The sequence below is a fragment of the Vigna umbellata genome, chromosome 4, assembly GCF_029865625.1.
Source record: "Vigna umbellata cultivar VRB3 chromosome 4, Vumbellata_1.0, whole genome shotgun sequence".
NCBI lineage: Eukaryota > Viridiplantae > Streptophyta > Magnoliopsida > Fabales > Fabaceae > Vigna > Vigna umbellata.
This window is the reverse complement of record NC_142168.1, coordinates 32,922,288-32,942,927: the sequence shown is the minus strand read 5'-3', so window position 1 is coordinate 32,942,927 and position 20,640 is coordinate 32,922,288. Positions and strand designations below refer to the sequence as shown.

Genomic DNA, 20,640 nt, shown 5'->3' with positions numbered 1-20,640 from the left:
AAAAAATAAGAACCTCTTTTCTTAAGAAAATTTATTTAGGAATTTACGAACATGCGTTATCCCTATTTATAAAGCTAACTAACCAATATATTAACATATTAATGAAGGAAAACTTTATATACAAAAACATTATAAAAATTGCAACTACTAAGGTACAAAGAACGAGAGAAGTGAGAATAGACATATTAAAGTTTATGACACCTCTTAAGCGAGAATACATATAAAATGTGACGGAAAGCCACGATAGTTATTACACATTTACAAAAACACATATATTGATTAAAAAAATACATTTTTGGAATTAATGTTTCTAGCTAGTGTCTATAATGCAGAATGCACAATGCACAAATATGAGAAGTTATTGTTATCCTTTCAAGGTGCTTTGTTTATATAAACTGACAAAAACAAAGATTTTGAAATCATAATATAGCTTCAATATTCTTTTTTCAGGTAGTTATAGATTCTTAGGTGTGAGAGTATGGGTGAAATTAGGTTACATTATTAAGAAAATATATACATTTATCTAATTCCCAAATATAATTGAATGTTGTTATTAGAAAGTGTTATAAGTATGTATAAAAAATGAAAAAAGAGAGTTTTAGAAGTATATAAAAAACGGAAAAGAGAAGGAATACTTAGAAGATGTTTTCAAATAATATTTTAAGTTTATGTGATAATCCACCGAGACATGTTTTTAACTCTTGAAATTCTTTTACATAAAATGCAATTGTTAACGTATGAATGTATCTTTTTATATTTCCATTAGATAAATTATGTCATTTGTTTCATAATTTCTATTAGTAGCTAGTATATTTTCTTTTTGAAGCATTTCTTTCAACACTTAACCAATTTTATTTTATTGAGCTTTTATCAATTCATTCATTTATTATCTTCAAATTCACCAATTTTAACATTGTTAATAATCATTTATTAAACTAATATACAATGAAGTCTTTATATTGGTAAATATATTTTTATATACAACAACTTTAATAAGGATTCTACTTAAACATTACAAATCATTTCCTTTAGTATGTTGTCCATTTGTTCAATAAACCTACTCCTCAGTATCTTAGACACTTGGCCTAAGTAATAACTTATCATGTCACATTTATGTTTATAAAAGGTGTTCTGTAAGTCATAAGACATACAATATCTTTCCATTCAAACAATTCACATAATGGCACTTTATCCTTTCTCTGATGTCGTCACTGTTGACATTATATTATACATGTAATTATCATTTATATGTATTAAATTAATCTAACTTCGATCCATATCTACATTTTGTACATACAATTATGAAAATTTGTTTGTATGATGCATGTAATCTTATTTTCTTATCAAAGGTATGTCCTTATCTTATTCAACAATATTCACTTTTTTTATGGCTCAATAGTACACACATTTAATAAACATCTCTTATTCTTAACAAAATTTGATAATAATTTAGATTGATCTTCAACTAACACAAGATGAAAGTAGTCACATAAATATCTACAATCAAAATATGTACTCAAAGTCCAATACTAAATCAACATTAAATAAAATATATGAAGTAAATATATAAAACTTAAAATGACATAACATTTTAAAAATTGAAAAAAATACTACACATTACAATGAAAAAAATTTAAGTATGACAATATTCTTAAAAAAAACAAACTTTCCATATTTTTTCCTCTTCAAACTCAATACAAAGACATTTAATCAACAATATTTATAATTTTATTCAAAAAAATATTCAAATTGATGAACAAAATATAAGTTAACTTTAAATCCTACGTAATTAATTATTAATAAATAATAACATTAAATAATAACAAAATTAAATTAGAATTCAAAATAATTACTAACCTGAGTAAAAACAACCAGCAGACGTGACAACCCTTCAAGCAACGAAAATAACCACGGTGACAAATCGGGGAAGAGGATGTGATATAAGAATCGCAAGAAGAATATCTTATATATTGCTATTTTATTGTTGATTGAATTTTCAAGAATTGTTAATATCCTTTTCTTGTTAATTTAAATTTTCTTTTAAAACAGATTTTTATCTAATTCCAATTATATTTCTGCAATTCATTCTAATTCCAGAATTACCATTTCAGTTTCTTGAAATTCCTTTCTTATCCAATTTATAAAAAAAAAAATCAAGATAAGTATAAGATTTATACACACACCATTTTTCTTACAATTCAAGTTTCATTCAAAATTATTGCTCTATATAAGTTCACTTTGTTTATACAATATTTTCGCTTCACCCAAATAAAAACTCTTTAACAATACTAATGCAGATAAAAATAAGAAGTTATAATTTGTACTTTCTTTCTATTAAATAAAATCCTACATCCGATTTCATTGAAAAAAAAATGTAAAAAGTAATTATAATTTATTTATATAATAATACACCTTAATTTTAAAATTATATTATCAAATACTCAATAACATGATTATTTTTTTATAAAAAGATTTATTTTCATAAATATTTATATAACTTAGACAACGGAAGTAAAATAAGCTGTTTTTTAAAAAAAAATTATCAAACTTAAAAAACAATTTTAAATATAAATATAAAATTCATAGAGTGGTCCAACGAAGAAATTTAATATAATAGGACGGCATATATGCATGCAAAAGAAAAGAAAAAATATGAAAGCACCGATAATGATAGACTTTAAAACATAATTTTGATATCATATTTAAACTTAATTTAAAGTTCTTATCCGTTTATATATTCTAAAGTGATTAGATATAAATTTTTGAAAAATAAAAATAAAATAAACATGTAAAGTAAGAATAACTCATTTACTTGTAGAGAACATTACATATTAAAGAAAAAAAAAACAAAACTAAAAGAAGAACATAGAACCATAAAAAAAAACTGATTATAACAGAAAATAACAGAAGACATGTAAAAAACAATTTTATGAGGATATGATGAGTAATAGAATATAGTGATGAAAATTAGCGTACATCAAGAATGCATTATTTAGTGGAATTTGATGCTGAAAGTGGAAGCTGCATAAAGTGAGTGGAACACTGCATAATGGAATTCCTCTTTGATTTTTATGGAATTCCTCTTTGATTTTTATCTCGTTTGGGAATCCATAACTTCATTTTCAAACAGTAATCTTATTTGTGGACATAAATTAAACACAATTCAAATCAAATACCACACTTCATAGTGACTATAATTTTAATAAGAGTAATAATAAAATCATATATTATAAAACTAAAATAATTATAAAAAATTAAATTTTTATATTTTTTCAAAAAAAAAACATTATAATATCAAATAAATATAAAATATTTATGTGGTTATAATATCTTTTCTCTTTTAATAAATAACCTTTAACACCCTTTTGAAGATGAAAAACAAAGTTGGTCCTTCCCTACTTCAGGAGCAGTGAAACACAATTTTGAAAGTCCAAATTTTATTAATGCACACATTGAAATCACTTTTTACCTATAAGTTAGGCAATGAGATTAATTAGTCGTAAGGTTGACAAAAACTCATCAGCTTCATGCAGGTTAAATTTAATATAAATATATATATATATATATATATATATATATATATATATATATATATATATATATATAATTAATATGCTTATATTCCTATTGTTGCCTATAAATAACACCTTTGTCAATATTACATACTGATGAAAAAATATGGAACATATATTATTATAAATTGACTTCTGAAATAATGTTTGTATTTAGAAGTTAGCAGTTAATTAGACTATACTTAATTATTAACTAACTGCATTATATTGAATTAAATGAAGTACACTGAATTATTAATTATTTATGTTATATTGAATTAGAAGAATCGAATTGTTCAAAATAAGAATTGAATTATGTTATTTTATAGTTCAATTTTAAAAAAACAAAACCTTCTAAATTGAAAGTCTCTAAAGTTGCTGTTTAGTTTAGTTTGATTATTTTTATTTAAACTAAACTTTGGTTGAAGTTGATTGGGTCAAATTTAGTGATTTTCTATTGGATACTTATCGAATTCTGATAATTTTTAGCATGGACTAACTCGGTTGAATTTTAGTTGAAACTGACTTGATTAAATTTTGACTATAGTCGTTCCAATCAAATTTGTTCGATATTCAATCAGGGTTGACTCGATCGAATTTCGGTCGAGATTGACTTGACTTAGTTTTATTTGCGACCTTCCTAACCTAATTCGGTTGATTTTAGATTGGAGTTGATTTGACTAAGTATCAATTGTGTTCTGACCAAATTCAATCAAATTTTAATCTGAACTTTTTTAACATATTGTTTAATAACAATTTTATATTGATATATATTATTTATATATAAATTAACTTTATATATAATACATGTGAAACTTTTAATAATATTAACAATATTTTTTGAATATGTGTATTTTAATTTATATATTTTTTAACTTACATCTTTAATTAAATTCGTATAGTAATCTATATATATATATATAAACAGTATCTTATAGTCAATTTTAATATGAATATATATATATATATATATATATATATATTACTCAACATTCATTCAGTAATAAAATAATGCTTTAATATTAAAATATAAGGTGAAATATTACTCTCTTTTTTAACTAGGTATTGGAAAAAGGAAATGTCTTCTTTAACAACTCTTTTTTAACAATTTTTTTGACAACACAGACGTGGTGGCTTATGATGGGTTGGTTTCAAATATTTTTCTGAAAACAAATTCAAACAAACCAATAAAGCAATGACATGTGGTCTATTGTCAAAAATTGTTAAAATTTGTTGTTGATCCTTGGAAAAATTAAGGAGGGAATGTAAAGTTTTCCAATATATTAATGAATATTGATGCGTGTGTATGGTTGTTATTGTTCGCACAACCTTTTTCATGGTTACGGTTAGGCAAAGAGAGCCACATAGAGAAGTGTCATTGCTTTATAAATCGCTACCACTGGACGTATCTCATCATCAACATATCCTTTGCTCCTACTTTAATTAAATACAACGATGGCGAACTTTGCCAACTTCACTCAGAAACATCATCGTCTTCGGAGGTTTTTCCCACACAAACTCAGATTCCTGCTCCGTTTTCTAGCCTTCCATGTCCACCCCTTCTTTATTCAACTCTGTTATTTTGGGATACTTTCTCTGTTCGGTTACCTTGCTCTCAAAAACTCAAACCCAAGAACCCCCGTTAGACCAAAGGACTTTGACCTCTTTTATACTTCTGTTTCTGCTTCCACTGTTTCTAGCATGGTGGCAGTTGAAATGGAGGCTTTCTCCAATTCTCAGCTCATTCTCCTCACCCTTCTCATGTTTGTCGGCGGGGAAGTTTTCACTTCCATGCTTGACCTTCTATTTGCCAGGTATAAACTCACCCAGTCTGTCAAAAACAGAGATAGCACCAACCCCTTGTCACCCACAGCAGAGAAGCCCCCAGTTCATGACAACCATGTCGAGCTTGGTTTAATATCTATTGCTCACTCTCAACCCGAAAACCACAGACCTAGTAACGACAGTTATAGACTTAAGTATAACTGTCTTACTTATCTGATTTATATAGTTTTAGGTTACTTTGTGGTTGTTCAATTGGTCGGCTTCAGTTCGGTGTCTTTGTACATGACCTTGGTACCCAGTGCAACAAAAGTACTGAAAAACAAAGACATTAAGATTTCAACATTTTCTCTGTTCACCATAGTTTCCACTTTTGCTAGCTGTGGTTTTGTCCCCACCAACGAGAACATGATGGTTTTCAAGAAGAATTCGGGGCTTCTCCTCCTTATACTCCCACACGTGTTTCTAGGTAACACCCTTTACCCTCCATGTTTGAGGGCGGTGATTATGGGTCTAAGAAAGGTGAGCAGAAGAGAGGAATTCTCACACCTGCTGAAGAATTTCAAAGACATTGGGTACGATCATATGCTCTCTGGTCTTCAATGTTGCTTCTTGGTCGCTACTGTTTTGTGTTTGAATGTTATACAGTTTGTGATGTTTTGGTCCTTGGAGTGGAAAACGAAAACTATGGAGGGTTTGAATTTTTATGAGAAAGTGGTGGGATCGTTGTTCCAAGTTACAAATGCGAGACACGCTGGGGAATCTGTGTTCGATCTCTCTTCCATGTCTTCAGCCATATTGGTGGTCTTCGTTGTCATGATGTAAGTCGCTACTCTCTCCCTTAGGATCATCGTTCAAGCTAACCATGCCGTGCCTAATTATACCTACAACTTAACACCGTTTATGCTTGCTTTCTATCTCTCCTTTCTCTATATTATCATCTCTTTCCTTTACATACTTTTCTAATAAGTGTTTTATTCTGGTGTCCATCCACCATTTTCCATTAAACAATATTCATCTCAAAAACGACAAAATGTATATCTATCTATAGATATAGTTTTTGCAACATGTGTGAAGGAAAAATAACATTATTTTTTTCTATTGGATACTTATTTTTTTATTTTATTTTTTGCACTCTCATGTATTCCCATGCATGAAAAATGTTATTGACTACACCAACGACTTTTTAATATAATTTTTTATTCGTTCAATTCACATTTTCACACGTTTAAATTTTATTCATCTCAAAAACAAAAACAATAGTCATCTCAAAAACTCCGAATAATAAATTTTATTACTATATTTTAAAAAAATAAGTCACCTGTCTGTGTGTTTCTATTCTGTCTCTCTAACTAAGAAAACAGTATTTAAAAAATAGTTTACAAAATACTATCGCTCATAGATATTTATTTTTATTTAAGAATTTCGAAAAGAAACAAGGAAGAAACAATTAGAAGCCTGTTTCAGAAATTACTATAGCAACAAAAGATGTTACATTTTGGTGACTGTGTTCGGTGTCGCATATTTTACACACATAAACATGTAAATATGAATTTTGGATAAAAATATTTTTTTATTCTATCCTAAAATAGTCATGAATTTATGCATTTAGCATAGTCCTAGTTGGCATCAATTACACTGCATGATGGACGTGCAACAAAGTTTTGTGATCACCCGCTAGAACTTTCCACCATATGCAAGGCATGTAATGGAAGTAAAGAATATTATTATTAAAATCTAATTGAAACATAATTAAGGATCAGATTCTTTTTTATATATTTTTAATTTTGAATTGTTATATAATTAAAAAATATGGTTTTGGAACAGTTATTTCTAAGAAATCATATTTAAATTGATTTCAATTCGTTAGTAAAAACAAATTAGGTGGAAGACAAACTTTTTTGTATACCTTCATACTTATTTGTGTTAGTTGTAGTACATATATAATGAATGGTTTGACTTTTGATAGTGGTCTATCCTATCAGTGTGGTGTGGCATATGTTTGTCAAGTATGAAAGAATAATAATCATTTGGAATCCTCACCACAATGAATAGGTTAAGAAGTAGGAAATCATAATTTCTTTTAGTCTTAAATCACATAATGATTATCTTATCTTCTACCTTTGTCAAATTAACATTCCAGTGCTTCTTTGATCAAATATTCCTCTAATTCATTGAATGCACTCTACAAGTTGTCAACGAATTTACAAATCATCGTACTTTTTTTAGTTATGTAGTTATTCTTCTCTTGCCTGCTATGAAACGTAAATTTCAATCAGTGAGTGTTTGCGTATATTCTGTACTCCCACTATGGAACTGGAATATCAGTTTTGATTTCATTTCTCAGAAAAGCAACTCTCAGATAGGATTCACCGCAAAACACATATGTATAACTATGTGAGAAGCAGTAAAAGATTCAAAAGACTTAGCGGATAATAATTTGGTAACAGTATGAAGAATCAAGTAAGCATAAGTAAAGAAAGAACATGACAGGTGTTAAAGATTCAATGGAGAGAGTCTGATATGATTGTATTGATGGATCTAACAGGTACCTTCCGCCATATACTACATTTTTACCTGTAAGGGAGGAGGAAGGTGACGCCAAGAGAAAAAGAAAAAAAGCAGTGGAGTGTGTTATATTTTCTCAGCTCTCTTACTTAGCCATTTTCATCATTCTGGTATGCATGACAGAGAGCAAAAGCTTGAAAGAGGATCCACTCAACTTTAACGTGCTCAGCATCACCCTCGAAGTCATAAGGCAAGGAACGTTACCCTCTTTAAATTTTCTCTCTTTCTGCAATATCTTACGTTGAATCAATCATTTTCTCACGAAATATGTATGTTTGCAGTGCTTATGGGAACGTAGGGTTCTCCATGGGATACAGCTGCGCAAGGCAGTTGAAAAGAGATGGTAGCTGCAGAGATTCATGGGTTGGATTTTCTGGAAGATGGAGCAACAAAGGAAAGTTCATCCTTATATTGGTCATGTTCTTTGGGAGGCTCAAGAAGTTCAACATGAAAGGTGGCAAAGCGTGGCACCTCTCTTAGCCACTAACACCATATCAACACCATTTTCTAACCATGTTTGTTCGAAAAAACCTATTTAATGTTATATATATATATATATATATATATATATATATATATATATATATATTATTAAGGATTAAAAGATATGTCGTATTTATGAGTATAATGATTAATGAGAATTAAATGAACACATATTTGTTATTGTGTTAATCTTATCAAGTGAGTTTTATTGGAATATTTTAATTAAATAATTACAGAAAAATTATTAGTAAAAAATATTAATTATTGAATTTTTTAATATGATTAGAGTAATATCGAGAGTAGTACTATAAAAGTGAATATGAAAACTTCGTACCATTAACAGTGTTCCCTGTCAGGTAAGAATGCACGCTTACTACAAACTTTTCAACCATTTCAATCATTTATTTCAACATTGTGTACTATTTTTATATTATTTGGTTTACGTGTTTCTTTTATTATTAAATCTCGAATACATTTTAATTAGAGTAATATATTTATTTATAAATATTTTCACCAACATTCATATTCCGTTTATAAAAAATTAAACCTCACAGGAAATATTAATTCGTTTTCTTCTCTAAATATTTATGTTACTATGTTTATATTGGAGAAAATTCATCCAAAAGAATGTTCCATTGTGATTTTCAAAAGCATAATATTTCTTTGTGTGAAAATGTGTTTTAAATCATAAATCAATTCAACTCAGGTTAGAGTTAGATTTGGTTGAAAAAAAAGTAAATTGCTTTAAATGTAAATTAAATTAAATCTGACTTATTTTATCTTTAAATGAAATGAATTCAAGTCACGTGGATTGACTGTATAGTAATCATTAATAAAAAAATCTTTATTAGTTTCTTTTATCACTCTTTAATATTTTTTTATAATTATTTATTATGTTTAGTCATGTAAGATGATATTTTAAATATTATAATATTGTTAAAAGTTTGAAAGTTATTTGATTTTCATGTTGGTTAATATTTTATTTTTCAAGTAATATATTTATAATAATATGGTAAAACAAATAAATATTTTAATTGTATTGTTATAAAAAAATTAAATAGAATAAATATAATTTAATTATACTATAATATATATATATATATATATATATATATATAATAAATCAGAATAGAAAAACATTATTAAGTGATTGATCTTTTAAGAAAGGATGATCAACTAATAAAAACAATACTAATAAAACTCAAACTCAATCCATATAAAATTAACACTATCTTTAACCGAAAATATTAAGACAATTGATATATGAGTATTTTATATTCTTATTTTTTTTATTTTTATCAAACATAAAAGTTAGACTCATATTTGAATTCACAGTATGAAATGAGTTAATTTACTAACCAATCAATCTCCACTAAGGTTGAACTAAATTTTTCAAAAAAAGAATTAAACTCATTTTTGACACATATCGTATATTAAACTTGAAACTTCTGACGGAATGATGATGACAAGGAATGATTGTTTCCCATGTGCCGATTTCCAATTGAATTGGTGATCTTGTAATGGAAAAATTGCAATATATTTAAAATAAAAGTTAGGTGTTATATCAATCTTTTTTTACAGACGCAACATATCCAACTTTCTTACGCTAAAGTTGTTTTATATACAATTTGGTTGTCGTGTCGCCTTCATGCGACCATCAATTACAATCTTAAGTTCGATAATCTTTCTCATGCATTTACTTCTATTCATGTTCAAACTACCAAAAACAACAAATATTATATCAACATTCTTTTCTTACTTTTCCTATTTGCGTGTAACAGATCCTTTCAAAATAATGTTTCTGGAACTTGTATAGTTTTCACAAACTCAAGTGTCTAATTTAACATAATATTTTAGAAGGTGGAAATTTCAGAAATTCATTTGTAAGTCTAGCATTTCACTTAATATGAGTGAGATGGATAATGTATAATGAAGAAAAAAGAGTTTTTATTTGTTGTTCTCAAATGGGTTGATGCAAATGGTAATTAAGGATGATGAAGTTGAGGTGTCAAATTAAGAAGATGGGGTGTAAAAAGTAGTTTTCATTGTAGCATAACCCAACAGCCCATTTGCTTTTCACCAAAAATATAATAATTCTTTTAACATAGAATATTTTTTGTCTTTTGTTCAACTTGCTCATGCGTGTATAAGAAACACAAATGCATATACGTGTATGATGTAAACAACTCTTCTAGGAAACGACAATTGAATGAAGAAGCAAATTTCTTCCTCTATTTCTCTGTTTTTAAGTATGGTCTTTCTGACTCAATGAGTTTAACTTTCAACAACATAGTTTTTTATGCTGTTAATCACATATAACAATTAGTGTAACAATATTTTTATACTGTTAATACATTTTAATTAAATTTATACTCATCACACATCCTTAAATATTTGTAGGTAACTTGTCTCTTGCATGCATGTTTGAATTTTGTGTGACTTATAACCAATTATGAGAATGCACGAAAAATTGGTAGAGATGGTGTAAAAACAAATACTTAAAGAGGTTTATTACATATTATATATATATTGAAATCATTTATTTTTGCCAAAGTAGTCTTAAGAAAAAATAGTGCCCCCTCTAAATTGCTTAGTTTTTAGTAATTCTTTAAAAGTTTTCCATAGATAATGAGTTGTTTTTATAGATAAAATAAATAAAAATAAAGTAATATACACGTCTGGTACTTGGTAGAGAGGTTTCCAGAAAGTCAGGTAGAATATTTTTCTTGAATAAAGTAAAATAGAATATGAAAGATATGAAAAGTAATTTATTTGAGTATTAAAATGATGGTAAATATTACTTGATAATTATATGATGTAGAATTTAATGAACACTAATTTCTGTTTGGCCCTGAATAGAGAAATAGGTAGGAAGTAATAATAGGCAATTAATTCACGAGTAGAGAGAGACAATGAAAGCAATCTCCACAAGATAAGGGTTTGTTTTATTGTCACTATTTTAAGATTTTTAATTTGATGTGTTGACATTGTAAAAGCTTTTTCTCTGCAATGTCGTCATATGCTGAGAGATTTCTGTGTATTGGCTGTGAAAATTGCATAATGGGAATGCAAAAAAGTTTGTAATGCAAACAATATAGTCATGAATTAAAATAATGCAAACAATATAGTCACGAGACGCTACAAAACAAATCACCTACCTTCCACTCTTTCTCTGAGCTGTGGCTGTGGCTCTGGTTGAGACTGTGCCTGCCATGTGTTCGAAACTTTGCTCTCAAATCTAACACACCTTTTCATCATATAAATCAGAGCTTTTAAACAACACCAAGTTTCCCAAACTCAAAAGTAAGTTCACTTTTCCCCTTTGTTCGTCCAAACATGCTACCAACCTCCTCACTCAAGTATGTTCTTCTCCTCTTTTATTGTACTTTTTCCTTTAACTTGTTAACCACTCCTGGCTGTGCCCTCAACATAGGAGCTGAAACCACTGGAGTAGCTGTCTCTGTGGTAACCTTCTTGTTTAATTTTTACAGCATTCAGTTCTAAACTAATTAATTAAGCCTTAAATTAACATCTACAGCTAGTACTTTTCCTAATTCTCTCTTTTTTTATTGTTCATCTGCAGAGCAAAGAGTGCAGCAAACAATGTGAGTCAAGTTTCTGCTCAGGTACAAGACTGATCCGATGAGTGTTTTTCTTCTTACTTTTAAGATTTGGCTGATTGGGTTAAGTTATAGTTTGTTTAATAACACTTTGGAGTTTGGAATGACAGTGCCTCCATTATTGAGATATGGGAAATACTGTGGACTTTTGTATAGTGGATGCCCTGGTGAAAAACCTTGTGATGGCCTTGATGCTTGTTGTATGAAGCATGATCAATGTGTGCAAGCCAAAAACAGTGAGTTCTCTGCTAGCTTTTTAATTAAGACATCTTACATTATTTCTTTAATTCAAGCAAGATTTGCTTGAATACTTCCATTATCAGAATCTATCGGATCTGACTCTTTGTCGGTGGGGATCATCACGTCCCTTCACAGACTAGATGTTCAATTCAGTTTTTTTCTTTTTGTACCGTGTTTCTCTTTATTTTGATAGGTCCCGTATTATCTTAAAACCCAGTTTTGAGTGATCCATGATTACTTATTTTGTACATAAAAAAACTTGATCGGTACTAAATTAGCTCTAATGGTAAATGAACCATTGAAATAAATATGACAGGAAATTGAATCAGTCAGTGCACTTGCTGTCGCAAGCATATGGCTTAGAAAATCGTCAGGATGGAGAGGGTGAGAATAAAAAATGGGATTTAGGAAGTGTGTAGTTTAGCTTCTTGTTTACCTTCTCTTTTTCTCAAAGGAGGAAGTGGGTTTAAACACAAATTCTTAAAAGTAAAATAACTTTTTCAATGAACTTATATCCCAAAAGTTAGAGTTTTTTCATCGAAATTAAAAATAAAAATTTCACTCGTTTCGAAGAAAAACAAAAGCAGAGTTGGACCAAACCAATGTTCAAAAGCAGGATAACCCAAGGAATTCTTTCCAAAGTCTTCAATTAAAATGAAATAAAGATGACGGTTGATGGGGATTCTTCACTTAATTTTGCTTTTGATCAGTATACTAATGAATCCTGTAAATGCCATGAAGTTGATGGACATAAATAGAAACTAATCGTCAACTTTCATCTATTTACTTCTTTTTTGAATGACTGTCTACTACCATAAGTTTGTAACGGAGCTTCCTTAGCCAACTTAGTTTGCTTGATAATGAAGACGACCCTCATTGCATCCCTTCTCCTATACTCAAACAACAAGCATAAGAGGACATTCGAGTGATAATTATAACTAACAGTGATCTTTGTACCCCACAAAAATGATTATTGAACAACTATTTTGTCGAATAGTGAAATCTTGTAGACTTGTGTTATTGAACAATATAATCCAATTTCGGTTTATTGACTAAGTGGGTCGGTTTTCCATCCTAGAACAACTTTGTGTAAAATCAACGCAAAAGAACCTATTAGTTGAGTCGGGGAATGTGGTAACAATTGATTAATGACTGTGTTATGCAGATGACTACCTAAGCCAAGAATGTAGCCAAGCATTGATAAACTGTATGAATAACTTCAAGAACTCGAAGGCTCCTACATTCAAAGGAAACACGTGCAATGTGAATGATGTTATTGAAGTAATACATGTTGTGATGGAAGCCGCTTTACTGGCTGGAGGGATTCTCCACAAGCCCTAGAGAGTAATGTTGTTTATCTGTCTGTCTGTCTTATCAAGTCTCAGCTAAGAATAGATATTCTCTCGTTCTTCCTATTGTTTGTAGTTCCTCTCTTACCAAATTAATCAAACTTCAATGCTTTATTTTATTTGTTCACAACCAATGTACTCTTTTCGCACACTCTTATTATTTAGGTAATGTATGTTTAGTCATTCTTGTGATCCCCCACTTCCGACAAATGTACACTGCAAACACATTTTTTGTTCTTCTGTTTTCCTTGTGATGGAATTAGTTTCGCTTTTTGAAAAATTCCCTTTAATGTTCTGAATGATTACTATTTTCATCTATATAAACTATAAACAAGTAAAGGTAAGCACGGCTAAGCCAACTCCATCTTGAAAAGTAAATTTGAACATCAAAGTTCATGAGCAAACTTTCTTTTCTACAATTTTGTTTGTTTGATTATTGTGTCCAACATGATAATCGAGTATAAAGCACTCGTTTGTTAAAGATTTTATCCATGGGAGTTCCATATTTCTTACGTTACAAAGAAAGTTCAGAAAAAAGTTATTATAGCTTTCAACAAAAGCTTCTCAAGCGTTTACTTGGTTTTCCGTTGACATAGAGTTTAATGGATGTTTGGATGAATGCAAAAATATCCTTTTATATTTTCTTTCTTGGTAACACGCACCGACCTCCCTACTTATAACTAATCATAGTTTTGAGAAGTCTAACATCATTGAAGTTAAAAAAAAAGCTGATTTTTCTTTTTTTTCAGAATGCAGTCTACATTTTGGGGAGAAAAAGGAGGTTAAAGTAGATTAATCGCATTTGATGCAGAGTAAAGCAAAACAGTGACACAAGTATTTGAATGACACCAGTAATTTTGTATAGATCTGCCGGCTGGTAGAGACTGCAAGTCAAATGATAGGCCACATATTAAATTCCTTTTTTAAAAAGAAACTCCTCTTAGATGAGGATCAATAACAGTTATGTAAATGGCTGATTAATTACATGTGGTTAACTTGGGTAACATGTTATACTTGGTTCGAGGAGTGGTACTGATCTGCAAGTCAACATTTTGTTATTTTTCTGTCCCTGTAAAAATGAAAACTTTGAATTGCACCCGAGAATCACTGGATATATGTTTTCATGATCCTTGATCGACTTGCTTTAGAAGTCTTTGGTCTGTCTCGTTTTCATTTCCAGTTCTTATTCTTCATTGAAGACTATTATAGCAGCATCTTTGTTTTCTGATTCATGTAGAAGGTTTCGTGATCTGTTTTGTTGTTACTGTTCACAACAATGAGGGGCTTCTAGAGTATATAACATGCAAATAGTTTTTTTCCCAAAAAACGGGCTTTCGAATTTATGGAGGTGTTGGCTACTTGGGCTTAAACAAGAGGTTTTAAGATGTGTAAAATGACTGGCTCCATTCAGTTCAAAGCTTTTTATAATGTTATGTTAGCAACCATTTACATAGTCTTTGATAAAAATATTAAAAGTCATGACAGCTGAATAATCAGTCATTACTAACCGCTATTATTTTCTTATTAACTTCATAAAATTTATAAACCTTTCGAATCTATATATTGCCGCTTTTGTTGCATGTCACTACAAATTTAATGTGTGGGATATCGGAAGCATTAGAGACATTTGTAATATTTGTAATAGCATCATAATCAGAAATTCGAACAATTCAGATATGATGTGCTCACATAACTTGACTGTTTAAATAGACTACAACTGTTTAAACGTCTATAATCTTAATTCAGGAAGTTATGTATAACTACTACAAATTTTATCGGAAAGAGAATGAGAAACAATGAATATTAAAAGAGTTGAGAGTACAAATATTTCAAGAAAAGGCTAGAGAGACGAATTTACAAACAAAATAATGCTTGTTGGTTATAGTGTATATGTCGTGATGCCATAATTATTAAGTCAAGCAAACCATAAAATTTGGTAGTAATGCATTTTCTTTAATAGTGTCAACCAAGGGTTATCAAGGGTAAATTTTTCAATACCGGTAGAACTTTATCAGTGCGAAAATTGATTAGCAAAAACAAAAAATATCCCTATAACTAAGGTCGATATTTCTTACTATCTCTTATCATTACATTATATATATCGCAAACTTTAAAATTCTCATATTCATCTTCTATCAAGGAAACATTATCAGGTGAATCAATGTTGTGAAGAATTTTAAACATTCATGGTTTTATCATCTCTCACCAGCATTATCAGGTGAGACATGTCTTGCATTTCTCCCTTTTCGAAACTATTCTAGCTGGCTTGGATGGCAAGCTATTTCAAATTACATAACCTTAAACCAACAAACTTTGATAAATCATCAAATAGTAGCATACTCTAATCTCAAATTATCATGTAGTACGCAAAATCTAAGCCAAGGCCGTAATGGAAACTATCTTTATCAGCATAATAAACATAAAATAATTCATTGCCAACAACAAATCCAAAATTAAGGTCTGAATTGAAAACTAAAGTATAGATGTAAAACACTAACAAATCAAAACTCCTTACTACTCAAATTGAAATACAAGACCGTATATATCAAATGAGATCAAAACCACAGAAAAAAAAATTGTTTCACATGGCACAGAAGCCTAAACTCCTACAATTCATTGATCCCGAAAAATTGCTACCTTCGACAGCTTAGGCAGTGGTAGCCGCTCCTCTCTTCCTGGGTGCAGCTTCGGTACCTGATTCAAAATCACAACTTTAGCAAAAACGCTAAACCAACACCCAAAATTAAACACTCAAACAATTAACCGATCATACCCTCTCTGAAGCCGCTCTTGAATCTGCGAGGCACGTGACGCAGGTACCTCATTCTTCCAGTTCCAGTGGTCTTTCTCCTAATGGCCTTGACGCTCCAGTTATCTGAAACCCTAAACCGATCAAGACCGAATCTTTAACACAAACTCTAAATTTAAAAAGTAAAAGTGTTACATTTTCTAGTGCGTGCTGCTGGGAAAGCACACGCAGCACAGCGACTCTTCTGGAGGTGAAAGCTGCGACGGCCGCATCTGACACAGAGGGTGTGGGTCTTGTTCCTCCTCTTACCGAAACTCCCCGTTCCCTTCCCCTGCACTCATGCAAAATCCAAACACCATCAGAATCAGATTCATATCACACCTACACAGAGTAAAAGATAAAAGACGATACCATTGATGGTAGACGCAGAGCAGAAACCCAACTACTACGAAAGGAGAGAATTTATATGAAACCTAACCTAATTGCTGCACTGTAGAGAATTTATGTATGTGTAGGCACAGTGTGTGTTAGGTTTTTTTTTGTTTGGGCCTTCGGCCCAATTATATAGCGATGGCAAAAAAAAAGGTGAAGTTAACAGAAATAGAAAATATAAGGAATTTAAGCTATAAGCACTGAACCAAAACCAAAACGATTTTTGAAAAATTCCCTTTAATGTTCTGAATTATTACTATTAATCTATGTAAACTATAAACAAGTAGAGGTAAGCATGGCTAAGCCAACTCCATCTTGAAAAGTAATTTGAACATCAAAGTTCATAAGCAAACTTTCTTTTCTACAATTTTGGTTGTTTGGTGATTGTGTCCAACATGATAATCGAGAATAAAGCACTAGTTTGTTAAAGATTTTATCCATGGGAGTTCCATATTTCTTATGTTACAAAGAAAGTTCAGAAAAAAGTTATCATAGCTTTGAAAAAAGTTATTAATGGATGTTTGGCTAAATGCAAAAAATATCCTTCTGTTTTCTTTTTCGTAACACACGCACTGACCTCTCTACTAATAACTAATCATAGCTTTGAGAAGTCGAACACCATTGAAGTTAAAAAAAAAAGCTGATTTTTTTTTTTCAGAATGCAGTCTACGTTTTGGGGAGAAAAAGGAAGTTAAAGTAGATTAAACGCATTTGATGCAGAGTAAAGCAAAACAGCAATACAAGTATTTGAATAACACCAGTAATTTTGTATAGATCTGCTGGCTGGTAGAAACTGCAGGTCAAATGCTGAGTAAGCGATTTGTGAGGGTACTAAGTTTGTAAAGGTATCACTAAAACAGAAGTTTACTAAGGAAAAAGTTAATTACATGGAAGTGAAACTCATAACAGGGTATATCCTATATCCAACTTAGTAAGTAACTCCATTCTCTGCTTCTTTCTCCATTGCTCATGAAAGCGGTGTCGATTTCCTGTCAGTTTCTACACTTTGTTTAGGCTTCACTGGTGGCAATTTGTCTAACACCCAACTTGGTGAAGAACCAAGCCATAGCCCTTCACCAGTTTCTTTGTGCTTGAAATCAGGAGCTTTTTCATTCCTCTGATGATCAAAATGAGCTATCAACTCAATACACAAAATCCAATAAAGCGATATAAATTTGTAAATATTTAAGAACACAAGGACAATTCAGAAAATGGGTTACCTTATCTACTCTATTATCCCACCATTTAGCCGGATTTTGCACCAAATCATTCCAGTACACATCACCACCTAAAACCAGGTTGAGACATGCGTACTTCAAAAAACAAAATACGATGACCAAGCAGAAATGGAAAGTGAAATTGAAGTAGGACACGAGGAATCTTAAGTTGAAGGGCCAAAACAGACACGAGAGACTGAGCAAAGATAAAAATGGAGATATCTACACAAACCTTTACTATCCTTTGCTTTTTTGGATTTAAGAACGGGAACTTCAAATTCAAGCCCTTTCAGTTTGGGTAAAACCCACGTTTCACCCTTGCCAAGCCAGAGGGAAACACTGCCATCCTTGCGCTTGAAATCAGGGTGCTTTGGATGTACCTGTACTAAATATATAAAGGGATAAAAGGATCCTCCGGATAAATTAGACAAAAGAGAGAAAGATACATCGAGTGAAAAGTCATTAATCACTAGTTCATTACCAATCCATTTTGTTTGCTGTCACGGAAATCACACCACTGCTTTGGATTATCTACAAGGTCTATCCAAGAACTCATTGAAGAATCTGGGCTTTTCTTCGCAGAGGCTGTTAAAACAAACCAAATTGCAAATTGTTGGAAAGTTTAAACAACCCAATTATGGACGTACTTAACATGTATATACTTACATATTGAGTGTTTTGGTTCAGGTTTCAAGTCAATTGTCACTAACTCTAATTTCTCTTGCACCCATTTGGGAGTTGAGCTATTGATAAAGAGTAATTCAGCATTTGTCTTTCTTTCAAAAGCTGCACCTTTTGGATTCTCCTACATTAATTTGTAACGGATGTCATGGCCAAATACTAAAGGTGCATGACGAAACCAACCAAGGAGAAAACTTCCCAACCTCTGTTGAACGAAGATCCGACCATTCAACGGGGTTATCAAGGAGATCCTTCCAAGAATTGTCTTTGTCCAGCACTTTACTCTGCTTGGCACGGATATTCTTCCTTGATGGATTGATGTCATGCTCCTCACTTTCTAATAAGATAGAAACGGAACATGTCCAAAAGAAATATCAAGTTCACGGAAGTAATTGCTAAAACCACACCACACACTAACAAAATTTTCACTTTCATCTAATATCATAAATACTAGCTATCATCCTCGAATTAACTTGCTCTGTTGGGTTCTTTTCTCGTTCTGGTTAGGAGCATATCTTATCCTCCTTATAGCCGTATTTTCCCTTCTTTTCTTTAACTAAAATTTCCTTTAGGCTAAATTAATCCCTGAAACTATCTGGAAACTTTTAATCAGATTCTCCAAATAAAAGAAAAAAAAATTGTAATTAGGTCCACGATCTTGAGAAAAAAAAAATCTGGTTCGTTGGACTTCTAAAACCATCATCATAAATCATCATATTTTGATCATTTCAAGTTGTCCCAAACCATCTCAATCACAAAAATTTTACAGGATCAAGAATCCAATTAAATTTTTCTTACTAATTTATTTTAAGAATTCTCAAATAGTTGAGACATACCGATTCGTTTAGCCTTTCTTGTATTAAGTTTTTAATATGAAAAAAGAACATAAAATTATGAAGGCAAGAGCATTTAGTCAGAAATTAGGCTAATGACTGTTTGAGCATACACAAATTGTATCCATGTAACAAAGAAACACGTTTTTGCGGTGTCAATAAATGAAGTACTGCCGATATTAGAGGACATTAGGGAAAAAACGAGAAGGGAGGACTTACTGGAGAAAGGAAGTATTTTGGTGGTTGAAGATGCGGATGTAGTGTTGAGTTGGGGATATTCTTGAACAAAGTTCAGGGTTTGCACCATAACCTGTTGTAGATAGTGAAGATGAGAAGTGGGAGTGTAACAGAAGATAAGATATTATAAGAAAGACAGAGGTACCTGGATATTGCTTTGATGGTGGTGTTGTTGGGGGTGTAGTGGATGACGATCAGTGGTGAGATTTCCAGCAATGTGGATGAAATCATTGAGTTTGAGATGGCATTTGGCGGTATGAGCGAGATCACCCTCGAATAGAAGCGGAATCCTGAAATGGGGAGATAGTGAAGTTATAATAAGAACAGCAAAGAAGAGAAAGGAAACAGAGAGAGCAGCGTACGAGAGGAAAGGAGAAGAAGGGGACTCTTGGCGCGTGATGACGGCGGTGGCCCAGGCGTTGCCTTCGGGAGATTCGTGGAACTGAAGAGGCGTGAGTAGCTGACCGATGAGATCGACGGCGTTAGCCAGTTTGGGCTGAAAAGGAATCTCCGGTGGGGTGGGTTTGGAGCGGCGAGTGGCGTAGGAACGGAGAAGAAGAATGAGAGGGGAAACCGAAGAATCCCTGCCACCTTTGCCAAACTGTCGGAGCACCCAACCATTCATTTCGCTTACTGCGCAGGAACCGATCGAACTATGAATGAATGAAATGAAACTAACACGTTTGTTTTAGGTTACCTAATTTTTTATAATCAAACTTGCTTAAGAGCAATACAAATGTTCATTTATCCAACAATAAAGCCACTTCTTACTAAAGTTTTATGCTTTAGCAAACATTTTCTGTTTCGATGATTAAGGTTTTTACCCATAGTTGTGTAGCAAAGGAAACTAGGTTTAGTGATGACCTTTCATAAATGGTTGTTATTTGTCTGTACCTTA

General features: G+C 31.1%; 4 protein-coding genes across 4 annotated transcripts; 2 read left to right on the top strand and 2 right to left on the bottom strand.

Moving 5' to 3' along the window:
- The first annotated feature begins 4,903 nt into the window (after nucleotides 1–4,903).
- Nucleotides 4,904–8,438, top strand: LOC148199931 (cation transporter HKT1;3-like). The gene is made up of 3 exons (XM_088111635.1): nucleotides 4,904–6,154; nucleotides 7,882–8,091; nucleotides 8,183–8,438. The coding sequence occupies exons 1-3, from the start codon at nucleotides 5,007–5,009 to the stop codon at nucleotides 8,379–8,381; spliced, it is 1,557 nt and encodes a 518-aa protein (XP_087967761.1). The 5' UTR covers nucleotides 4,904–5,006; the 3' UTR covers nucleotides 8,382–8,438.
- Nucleotides 8,439–11,394: 2,956 nt separating this feature from the next.
- Nucleotides 11,395–13,785, top strand: PLA2-ALPHA (Phospholipase A2 family protein). The gene is made up of 4 exons (XM_088111513.1): nucleotides 11,395–11,849; nucleotides 11,968–12,010; nucleotides 12,115–12,240; nucleotides 13,410–13,785. Exons 1-4 carry the CDS (start codon nucleotides 11,721–11,723, stop codon nucleotides 13,583–13,585), a joined length of 474 nt encoding a protein of 157 aa, XP_087967639.1. The 5' UTR covers nucleotides 11,395–11,720; the 3' UTR covers nucleotides 13,586–13,785.
- Nucleotides 13,786–15,967: 2,182 nt separating this feature from the next.
- LOC124822455 (large ribosomal subunit protein eL37x-like) lies at nucleotides 15,968–16,909 on the bottom strand. Its single transcript, XM_047294461.2, has 4 exons — nucleotides 16,754–16,909; nucleotides 16,538–16,673; nucleotides 16,367–16,468; nucleotides 15,968–16,287 (listed from the first exon to the last, which is right to left on the bottom strand). The coding sequence occupies exons 1-4, from the start codon at nucleotides 16,754–16,756 to the stop codon at nucleotides 16,241–16,243; spliced, it is 288 nt and encodes a 95-aa protein (XP_047150417.1). The 5' UTR covers nucleotides 16,757–16,909; the 3' UTR covers nucleotides 15,968–16,240.
- A 587-nt stretch (nucleotides 16,910–17,496) lies between these two features.
- Nucleotides 17,497–20,600, bottom strand: LOC124822454 (protein OSB2, chloroplastic-like). Its single transcript, XM_088112072.1, has 10 exons — nucleotides 20,567–20,600; nucleotides 20,105–20,375; nucleotides 19,888–20,032; nucleotides 19,725–19,815; nucleotides 18,876–19,009; nucleotides 18,658–18,796; nucleotides 18,473–18,576; nucleotides 18,224–18,371; nucleotides 17,995–18,062; nucleotides 17,497–17,891 (listed from the first exon to the last, which is right to left on the bottom strand). The coding sequence occupies exons 1-10, from the start codon at nucleotides 20,568–20,570 to the stop codon at nucleotides 17,742–17,744; spliced, it is 1,254 nt and encodes a 417-aa protein (XP_087968198.1). The 5' UTR covers nucleotides 20,571–20,600; the 3' UTR covers nucleotides 17,497–17,741.
- Between the last annotated feature and the right edge of the window lie 40 nt (nucleotides 20,601–20,640).

Coding starts and splice junctions, on each gene's coding strand:
- LOC148199931 (XM_088111635.1), top strand. CDS start 5,007: ATGGCGAACTTTGCCAACTTCACTCAGAAACATCATCGTCTTCGGAGG. Junction 6,155..7,881: donor GTGGTCTTCGTTGTCATGAT/GTAAGTCGCTAC, acceptor TGGATCTAACAG/GTACCTTCCGCCATATACTA. Junction 8,092..8,182: donor ATCACCCTCGAAGTCATAAG/GCAAGGAACGTT, acceptor GTATGTTTGCAG/TGCTTATGGGAACGTAGGGT.
- PLA2-ALPHA (XM_088111513.1), top strand. CDS start 11,721: ATGCTACCAACCTCCTCACTCAAGTATGTTCTTCTCCTCTTTTATTGT. Junction 11,850..11,967: donor CTGGAGTAGCTGTCTCTGTG/GTAACCTTCTTG, acceptor GTTCATCTGCAG/AGCAAAGAGTGCAGCAAACA. Junction 12,241..13,409: donor ATGTGTGCAAGCCAAAAACA/GTGAGTTCTCTG, acceptor TGTGTTATGCAG/ATGACTACCTAAGCCAAGAA.
- LOC124822455 (XM_047294461.2), bottom strand. Junction 16,469..16,537: donor AGCAGCACGCACTAGAAAAT/GTAACACTTTTA, acceptor TTAGGGTTTCAG/ATAACTGGAGCGTCAAGGCC. Junction 16,288..16,366: donor CAAGAGCGGCTTCAGAGAGG/GTATGATCGGTT, acceptor ATTTTGAATCAG/GTACCGAAGCTGCACCCAGG.
- LOC124822454 (XM_088112072.1), bottom strand. Junction 18,577..18,657: donor TGAACCAAAACACTCAATAT/GTAAGTATATAC, acceptor TTGTTTTAACAG/CCTCTGCGAAGAAAAGCCCA. Junction 18,372..18,472: donor ACAGCAAACAAAATGGATTG/GTAATGAACTAG, acceptor TATTTAGTACAG/GTACATCCAAAGCACCCTGA.